The sequence below is a fragment of the Suillus bovinus genome (assembly GCF_016758785.1).
Source record: "Suillus bovinus strain UH-Sbo-P2 chromosome Unknown EDB93scaffold_220, whole genome shotgun sequence".
Classification (NCBI taxonomy): Eukaryota; Fungi; Basidiomycota; class Agaricomycetes; order Boletales; family Suillaceae; genus Suillus; species Suillus bovinus.
Window position 1 is genome coordinate 1 of NW_024542276.1, and position 10499 is coordinate 10499.

At 45.7% G+C, this 10499-nt stretch overlaps 2 protein-coding genes across 2 annotated transcripts; one reads left to right on the top strand and one right to left on the bottom strand.

Moving 5' to 3' along the window:
* Window positions 1-324: 324 nt before the first annotated feature.
* Window positions 325-2941, top strand: EDB93DRAFT_1257818 (uncharacterized protein; the record flags this gene model as incomplete). The annotated part of the gene is made up of 9 exons (XM_041454112.1): window positions 325-468; window positions 522-741; window positions 786-1154; window positions 1200-1500; window positions 1537-1589; window positions 1643-2055; window positions 2105-2569; window positions 2625-2729; window positions 2780-2941. The coding sequence occupies 9 exons, from the start codon at window positions 325-327 to the stop codon at window positions 2939-2941; spliced, it is 2232 nt and encodes a 743-aa protein (XP_041300679.1).
* Window positions 2942-2972: 31 nt separating this feature from the next.
* EDB93DRAFT_1257819 (uncharacterized protein) lies at window positions 2973-3669 on the bottom strand (the record flags this gene model as incomplete). Its single annotated transcript, XM_041454113.1, has 3 exons — window positions 2973-3066; window positions 3101-3489; window positions 3532-3669. The coding sequence occupies 3 exons, from the start codon at window positions 3667-3669 to the stop codon at window positions 2973-2975; spliced, it is 621 nt and encodes a 206-aa protein (XP_041300680.1).
* Between the last annotated feature and the right edge of the window lie 6830 nt (window positions 3670-10499).

Consider the following 10499-nt stretch of genomic DNA (forward strand, 5'->3'; position numbering starts at 1 on the left):
AATGAAACAAAAGCGGCCATGGACAGCTTCGACGACACAGGAATAATGGCTTTGATATGTCGCCATGACATTCCCCTCTTCTTTGCCAAACATCGACACTCCAGGCGAACAGCAAAATATGCCGTCGCCCTTATTGATCACCTTTTTACTTATTACCTCGAAGCGCAACGGTTGTCACTCTGTATGACGTGGGGTGTGTTCTCTCACGATCATTGAGTCAGGTGAGTCAATTCCGTGATTCTTCGAACCTCGTTGCTGATCCGTTTAAGTACAACATACTTCCCGAAGCTGTAACGAAGCGCCCTGCGATTCGCAACCACGGCCATGCATGCCTACGGGCATGAATGGTCGTGCCAACTTGTTTACAACCCACGAATATGCGAAGGCCTTGGCCTTTCAGACGGAGAAGGCACTGAGAGGCTATGGTCCAGGTTTATCCGCTTGATAGGTATCCAGCGCTCTTCATCAGTGAGTATTCTCAAATTTTCGTTTCATTTCTACTGATGTTCGGTTTTCTATAGAGACAGCGTCGGTTATGGCTTCTTGACCGACAGGCTGCCGCTATTGGTCTTGAGATGCGTGCTGACCTTGGAGATTGGATCCGGCGTCGACTTAAACGAGGGATTGACAACAAGGGACAGCTGCACAGACCACACTGGATGAGTGTGATGCAACAGTTGAAGATCTGCGACATCAATGGGCTCTGCAGCGACAGTCACAATTATCCATTCGCGCTCGTTCGTTCAATTTCCTTTTCATCGTCCATCTCTCACTGTATTCTACAGACGCCCCTGCTCGGCTCAAAAAAGAGCTGGAAACTGTGTTTGCCCTACAGGGTGACCTCGATGCATCTGAGAAGGCACTTCAAGCAACGAGCGATGTGATTTCAAAGGGAAATGTATCCCGATGCACACTTGACGCGATTGAGAGCCTGGAACGAAGTCACCAACGCCTCATGGACAAGGTTGACGTCTTATATGCTTCCCTCAACATTCATGACAAATTCCCTGAGCTGGAAGGGATCAACATCGAATTCGTTCGCACACTTCTCTTGGCACGGGACCTGAAGATCAACATCCGGAAGTGTGCAATTGGGAGCTTCTTCGAGTGGGACAAACTCGATCGTGCTGTCGGCGGCACACAACAAGCATTAGGTAGGTGGATAGACTCGCTCGGTAACGCATGTTCACACTTTGCAGGGACCAAACTTCACCAGCAGACCCGAAAGGCCATCTCAAAGCGACAACCAGCCTTGCTGGCTGCACTACGTAAATTCAATGGATACTGCGAGCGCCTTGAAGAACTGTATGAACCAGGTTGTGGTATTCCTCTCCCGACACCTCTCCCTACCAAGCTGAATGAACTCCGCAACGATCAAACATTGATGGAGGACATTTGGATTACGCCTTCGGCGGGTGAGGTTCCTAGTTGGCTAGATGATCAGGATGTCCGTGATGGGATACGCGCGATGTTAAAGCGTGACAGATGCATTGAGGAACAGTGACGGCTTGGGCTAGAAGCTGACAACCTTTGCAGGTGGTTTGGCGATGAACTGGCTGCAATAGAACTTGCTCTGCAGTTGCCTGAGAGTATGTACTATTGTCGATATCCATCTTTAATACATGCACTAATTACTTCACAGATATCAGATTTTCTATCTTACTACGCCAGCGGCGGGGACATCTCCAACATCTTCAAATTCGTTGGTCTAACCCACTTGCATCATCATTACGGTTTGAATCCCGTGCAAAACATGCTGAATCGTTAGCGATGCGGATCTCGGGCACCTCCCAAGAAACTGCGCTTCGCTGGATTCCTCAAACATTGATATCATGCGCCACTCTCCTGGAGGAGGAGGAAGTGGAAGTGGAAGTGGAAGTGGAGGAGGAGGGCAAAGAGGATCCAGAGGTTATCGCTACATCATTCAATCATCCTCCACCCGAACACTTTGCCCTTGGTGACGTCATGAACATTGACACTCCTGACAGCGAAGGTGAAGAGGATATCGATATCCCAACTGAGCCTTGTGCTCTCATCACCTGGCATACTCCCGAGGTAAGCAATCTTTCATTAGCAGATGTTCGCGTGTTCATGGTTTATTTAGCGAGTTGTTGTTGACCCAGTACCACCAATGAATGACACTACTGTCGTTGTCCCTGGGATCATCAGAACCAGGGTGCGTCCCGCCCGTGATGCATTCCCACAGCAAGTTTTTGAACCAAAGGACATCGGGATCCTCGCATCGCCCACTGCACTGCTGAACGATACCCTCATCAACGGTTGTGCAGCGTTGCTTTATTCCGAGTCTCTACAAGTTTCTCCCGCTGTCGAACAGTATGCGATTTTGTCCACTCACGACCTCCCCTGCATTCGGTACAATGCATCAGACGACAGGCTTTGGCGCAACATATCATGGACGGGTTATTGGGCCAAGGACGTGTGGATCATACCGATTCATAGACCCTCGATTGTCGGTCATTGGGTGCTGTGCATTGTGCACCTCCAGAGCAAGGAGATTCACCTATTTGATAGCTTTGCCGAGCAACGACCTTGGAAGAGCGATGTCAAAGTGAGCACCATTTATAGTCCCTCTTTTGTCGTTCATCCAGACTCAACACGTCTAGGATATTATGAAATTGATCGTTCGACTTTTCAACATCGCTCGGCAACATGATCGTGCGTTCAGAGTCAACATCGACTTTGACGGTTGGATTGCACGTCCGCTAATAGTAAGTACGTCGTAAATCGGACATGTACATGTGTTCTGATTCAATCTCAGACAACGGCTGTTCAGACCAATGGCTATGACTGCGGCGTGTGGGTGCTTGCGATGATTGCAGCAACATTGCGTGGATGCCACTCTACGGCTTTGAAGGAAGATAATATGCCTGCATTTCGTCACTACCTTCGTACACTTGTATTATCAATCCCTGCATTCTGATTGTGTAGCTAAATGTATGGATTGAGTCCGCTCAACATCTTCTGAACCTCGGTGTGATAGAGATAAATCGTGCGCGCATGCCATTGCAAGAGGCATCGAGCCATCTTGATGTGTCTATCACAGTCCTTTGCATCAGAGATATAGTCTTGTAATACGTACCACTGTCCCAGCAGCGTGCCAATAGCCTCTTTCAACTCTGTACATAGACCATTCATTCCTCCTGCAGTGTACTTCTGTGCACGTTGTTGCAACTGTTCCTTCTCCAAGCGTGAGTTACGGCCGTGCATGACCTGCACCAGGTTTTCTGTGAAGCGAGCCTCTGCAGCAGTATCAGATGGATGAGGTGTAGCGTAGGGTGGATTAATGTCCCATTGTGGGAGCTCCGATTCATCCAGATTATCTGCACTTTGAGAAGCACAACGATATAGATAACTGTCTGGAAGGGATGTGGTTGCAAGATTGATGAGAGCTTGAGGCAAGGGTGGGAGCTGAGATGATACTGGGGATGGCTTTGACGAGCCTTTGCGGCTGTGTTCTTTGGCGTAGTTCTGTGAACGTCGAAGTCAGCGAGCAGCTATTCCCCTACCGACAACAATGTTGAGATCAAGAATGATGACTATGTACTGTACTATAACGACGTACCTCTTGGACTGTGTGTAGTTCGCCTTCTGTTTGTGTAATGCAGCAGATTTCTCTGTGAGGGTGAGATATTTAGCTTTTCGACCCATAAAGACAGTAGAGAGGTGCAAAGAGTGTATTGGAAGTACATACAATTAGTCTAGTTATTCAAATGGTTGAGTCTACTTGGCTCGAATGCTGGGAGATCTTGGTATCACTAGAACCGGCAAACACTGAGGAATTCAAAAATCATTATCCGGAACGTCTGCATGAAGACCACAGTGGTTGGGACATGTTTTCTATTAGTCGCGAACTGTATCTGAGCACCTATTGGCTGATTACTTAAAGTTGTGTGTGGCAACCTCCGAGGCTCCGCCCCCAATGTGGCAACCTTATGTCAAACAACCTCCTGCGCTTGTCCTGCGCCCCCAAGTGCTCCAGCGCCTCCCACTAAGGTGGAGGATCCCTCAATATTCAGCAACTTTGATGGCCTCTCAAGCCTTCCAAGAGGAGAGTGGTGTCTTGTCATACAGGTAAGTACTCTCAAGCCTTCCAGGAGGAGAGCGGCGTCTTGTCTTGGGATTGATTGCCCTCCCTGCAGTGTCCAAGGCAGTGGGATAAAAGTGGGGACAACGAATCGAAGCTTCTCTTTCCACTCTCTCCTTACCAGACGGGGGACAACGAATCGAAGCTTCTTGTTTCTCTCTCCTTACCAGACGCTTCTCTTTTCTCTCTCTCCTTACCAGACGCTTCACCATTCTACCCATGATTTTGCAAGTCCATTAGAGTTAAGGCTGGGTTATGGTATATCTAAAACAGCCATATTGCGCAAATATGCACATGTCAGATTTGCGCAAAATTGACCCCTCATATTGCGCAAATATGCACATGTCAGATTTGCGCAAAATTGACCCCTCATATTGCGCAAATATACAAATGTCAGATTTGCGCAAAATTGACCCTTCATATTGCGCAAATATACAAATGTCAGATTTGCGCAAAATTGACCCTTCATATTGCGCAAATATACAAATGTCAGATTTGCGTGAAATGGACCCCTCATATTGCGCAAATATACAAATGTCAGATTTGCGCACAATTGACCCCTCATATTGCGCAAATATACAAATGTCAGATTTGCGTGAAATGGACCCTTCATATTGCGCAAATATACAAATGTCAGATTTGCGTGAAATGGACCCCTCATATTGCGCAAATATGCAAATGTCAGATTTGCGTGAAATGGACCCCCCATATTGCGCAAAAATACAAATGTCAGATTTGCGCACAATTGACCCCTCATATTGCGCAAATATACAAATGTCAGATTTGCGTGACATGGACCCTTCATATTGCGCAAATATGCAAATGTCAGATTTGCGTGAAATGGACCCCCCCATATTGCGCAAATATGCACATGTCAGATTTGCGCAAAATTGACCCCCCATATTGCGCAAATATGCACATGTCAGATTTGCGCAAAATTGACCCCCCATATTGCGCAAATATGCAAATGTCAGATTTGCGTGAAATGGACCCCCCATATTGCGCAAATATGCACATGTCAGATTTGCGTGAAATGGACCCCCCATATTGCGCAAATATGCACATGTCAGATTTGCGTGAAATGGACCCCCCATATTGCGCAAATATGCACATGTCAGATTTGCGTGAAATGGACCCCCCATATTGCGCAAATATGCACATGTCAGATTTGCGTGAAATGGACCCCTCATATTGCGCAAATATGCACATGTCAGATTTGCGTGAAATCAACCCCTATGTTGCACAAATATACAAATGTCAGACTTTTTGAAATCAACCTCTCATATTTTGCAAAAATACAAATGTCAGATTTGCACAAAATTGACCCCTCATATTGCGCAAATATGCACATGTCAGATTTGCGTGAAATCAACCCCTATGTTGCACAAATATACAAATGTCAGATTTGTGCAAACTTGACCCCTCATATTGCGCAAATATGCAAGTGTCAGATTTGCGCAAAATCGACCCCTCATATTGCGCAAAAATACAAATGTCAGATTTCCATGAAATTGACCCCTCATATTGCGCAAATATGCAAATGTCAGATTTGCGTGAAATCAACCCCTATGTTGCACAAATATACAAATGTCAGACTTTTTAAAATCAACCTCTCATATTTTGCAATTTGGAATTAGAATGGAGTCACTGGAATCAGTTCAGACATGGTGTGATATATGAGTGTATTATTATGTAAGCTTGCTATTGTGATATGAGTCAAACTGGTATCCTACAGTGAGGTCTTGAGATTTGGTTAGAATTAAAACTAGTGCAAGTCAAGAGGTGTGCATAAGGAAAATCCTACACATAGAGCTTGATATTACTAAGCTTGTAAACCTTAATATACAGCCATCCAAAGTTTCAAAAACACAAGTTCTGAGTTTCTCGATAGTGGCCTAAGAGTCTGTTCGGACATCATTTTCGCCAACCAACTTTGAAATTCCAACGTAGCCCATACAAGACCAAATAGTCCGAGACCAAAAATAATGTCGCGCTGATCATGCTGATACAATATGATAGTGGTCGCTGAGCCTATTGTACAACACAATGCATCCTAACGACCTCAATGCCAAATTTGATCTACTAGACCCACTAGACAAAGATGATGTCGACATCGAAGACAGTGCGGATGAAGATTCCAATTGTGCTGATGCGGTAGACTCCGACCGACTGGACATAAATGAGCTGCACTGGATAGACAAGATGTTCCATGGTGCTGCTCGTGTAGCAATGGCTATTGCTGATGCTGCTGGGCAGGTACTCCAAGGTCACTCGCAAACTCACTACAACAAGCAACCCTATTATACTTCAGCCTTGTCTGTAATGGCATGGGTCAACGAACTCCTCGCACGACATCCAGACCACATACGATGCGAACTTGGCATGCAGCATCATGTATTCTATTGTACTATTGAATATACTTCACGATTCAGGGTGCAGAAATTCAAAACATGTCACACTTGAGGAGCAGCTTGCCATCTTCTTGTATGCATCTGTCACAGGACTCTCTGTTCGCCATCTTGGTGAATGCTTTCAATGCTCCAATGACACAATAGCAAAATATGTTATCCCTTAGTGTCATACATTTGCTTATTGTTTTGAACGTATTTCAAACATATTCTCAACGCATTTTCCTCCCCCCCGATTTATTCATTGTATGTCCAGCTACCCAGCGCAGACAGTCCAATGCCTCTCAAAGTCCTTTGAAACCCGAAATTCTACTCATACTTTGCCAATGCTGCCGGCGCCATAGATGGTACTCATATTGCATGCCACCCTAGTGGCAAGGATCGCGATGCAACTCGCGATCGTAAAGGCAACTTGACTCAAAACTGTCTTATAGCCTGCTTCATTGTCGCTTGGCACTTCTCTGTCTTCTTGACCATACAAATGCCTTTGCTCTACCTTCTCAACCATACAAACACCTCTGCTCCACTTTTCCCTGAGCTTGTTACATAATCATTATCAGACAGTACAAAGTCTTGCTCCGTCTTGCAGTCACCTCAGTATTGTTTCCATGACATACTGAGGTGAGTAGATACTCCTATGTCCATTCTTCTTGAGTACTGATGTATCACACCAGTGTGTTCTCCGCTAGGTACTTATGAATGTCAGTATTGTTTCCACGACATACTGAATGTGTTCTCCACTAGATCTACTAGTGTCTACAGGTTATGAGCCCTGAGCTCTAAAGGATCTCTGACCCACATGTATGCTAACTAATCTCAAATTCATCTAACGGACGAACCCGCATCTATCATTTCTCTACTATGAAAAAATATGATCATATCATCAAGCTCACTGGCTTGGACGTTTACCCGGCATGGCGCAGGACTGTAGAATTGGCCCTAGCCAGTGAAGGAATATGCAACCACTGTAGCAATGGCACTGACCCTGACGATGTCATAGAATTCGCCAGTGTGATGCCCAAGATCGCTACGCCAGGACAGCCTACGAGCACCGAACTTTCTTCCATCAAAGAGTGGGTGCACGTCGAAGATTCACAGAGATGGAAGTCGCCATTTCGGACCCAGAAGCTGTCTGGATGCTCTTACATGGGCTACCTGAAACCCCCCAGTGGGTCGAAGTCTTACTCTTGGGTTATACAAGGCTCCCTCATTCTCCACTTCTGCCAAGTCCATCACTCCCCTACAAGTCTCGTTCGAAGATGTTGCAACAGCATTCGCTGAAGAAGCTAATCGTCAATGTGGACAGCTAAAGATGGCACGCACCGGACCAGGATCAGAATACACCAACGTTGTAACTCCTACCTCGACTGAACGCAAAGTCAACCCCTCCAATGGCGTGTGGATACACAAGCACAAACCCAAGGGGGTGCCTTGTGACAACCCAGCCTGCACTGGACTACTGCAGTCCATGACACACGATCGCGATCACTGCATGCAATCTGGAGGGGGAATGGAAGGAAAAGCACCCTGGAGCAGTCAGCAACGAGGAGGAGGAGGAAAAAGGAAGGATGTCGCAGCTGTGGTAACTGAGGCGAAGCCTATGCCCTCACCGTCCATGTCATCTCCATCCGCTTCCAACACTCCTTCAACACCTTCAGAAATGACCGCTCTCATCATTACAGCACCTAGTCATGACTATGCATCGGACTGTCGGGAATGCATCGAACGGTAAAGGAATGTGTCGGAAGTGTGTCGGGTTGTTGGTCAAATGAGTGTCGGATGTGTCGGAATGTTTCAAAGAAAAAGAGTGGATAGATATTTTGCAATACAATCAAGTACTACTAATATCCAATGACTTCCATCCTACTACTGAGTAGGGAAAAGTAAGTAATGCAATAGGTAGGAAGTACTAGATATTAAATAGTGTCTATGTAGAATTTCAGAGTGCATTAGGCGAAAACAGTGGCGCATGTGTACTGCACCTTTTGTAGATAACATGTAATAACGCTGTCTGTAATATTCAATAATGCGAAAACGAGTAAATATGCATCAGTGGGGATAGATACAACTGGACAGGGCATAGGGAGGACGAGTCCGATGCGAAAATGTCAGGTCCGAAACTTTCGAGTCGGGGTCTGGGTAAGGATCGGGATCGGAATGTCGGGGATGCATCGGACGAATATGAATACTAGTTGACGTGAGTATCAAAAACATGGGTTTTAAGCCCAGCGCCATGACTATCGTTACATTGTGTCAAAGTCTTTCGCTCTGACAATGGAGGTGAATTCCTTAGTGCATCATTCACGCAGGCTCTTGTGTCCGTCGGTATAGAACGTCAGCTGTCCATCCCTTATGCTCACCAACAGAATGGCAAGGCAGAATGGGCAATTCGTACTATTGAGGGACGTCTCTTTGCCATGCTCGAAACTGCAAATCTCCCCCCAACTCTCTGGGGAGAAGCTGTGCTCACAGTCTGTTACCTTTGGAACGGGAAAGAATCCTCCACTCTACCTCCCGGCATCACACCTTACGAAGTTGTAAACAACCAAAAACCAGACTTATCACATCTTCATGTCTGGGGAGCACGTTGCTTCGCACACATACCGATTGAACAGCAGATCAAATTGGGCCCTCACTCTCATATTGCCTACTTCATGGGATATTCAGATGGCACAAAGGGCTATTGCCTTCAGGATGCTGACACTGGTGTATTTATATGGTCAAAACAGAAATAGGTTTCAAACTTTGGAAAAAATATCTTTTCCTGGGCTGGTACATCATTTAGAGGCATCTTCCAGGAATCATATGAACCAAGAATTAAGAAAAACGGCGGTTGGAATATGGAGATATGGTCGAAATACTGACTTTTTTGCCCCTCCACCAAACCGCAATATTGGCGACCTCTATACACCCTGGGACCATCTCCAATCGATTTGTACGACTGAAAAACAGTAGGAACACTATTTTCAGTATCGGCCTTGAGTCAGATTTGAGTGTGGTGCGATATAGGGGGTAGGGGGGGGGAGGAGGACATTCTATATCTCGACAACCTGATTTTTCCTGACATATTGGGCTTTACCATCGTGTTCAGGGACATTGAGAGCCCCCTGGAAAAATGCTTTTGGAGGGCATGCAAGTCATGGGAAGGCTAGAAAAATCGATCTTTGAGGGGGGTATGTGACAAATTCGCACATGTCACTTTGTATGGTCTCAAATCGCTCTGGTATTATTTTCAATCGATTTATATCATTGGAAAACAGTAGGGACACCCTTTTACATACCGGTATTTACATAATAGGAAGATATGTGAGTTTGGGGGGGGAGGAGGACCTTCTGTATCTCGACCACCTGATTTTTTCTGACAATTCGGGCTTGACCATCTTGTTCGCAGCTATCAAGAGCCCCCAGGAAAAATGGATTTGGAGTCATGGCAAGTCATGGGAAGGCCAGAAAAATCGATCTTTGAGGGGGGGTATGAGGTCAACTTACACATTACATTTCATATTGGCCAAAAACACTTTGAACACATCTTCAATCTATTTTTATGATCCAAAAACACTATTCAAATCCTTTTTACATCAGTATATACATGAAATCATGCTTCATGGTGGAGTAGGTAGGGGGAGGGGGTAGCATGACTCTGAAACATGATTTTTTCGGACAAAATAAGCATTTCCATCGCATCCAGGGTGGTTAATAACCTTAGAATCAAGTTTCATTTGAAGCCAGGCAAGTCATATGAAGGCTGAAAAAATCAACCTTTGAGTGAGGCAACAGGACAGGGGCGACCCTGCTTACATAAGCAAATGCGGATAGGTGGGCACACTTGAAGCAAGACACCACATATCAGAGACCTGTTGCTCATAAATGTACATAGATCGATTGTGGTTGTATTTAGTTTGAGATTGAGACATTACAGTCATCAAAAGGCTAAGACAGTCGACCTTTGATTGAGCACCTCAGCATGGCAACCTTACACTCACTCT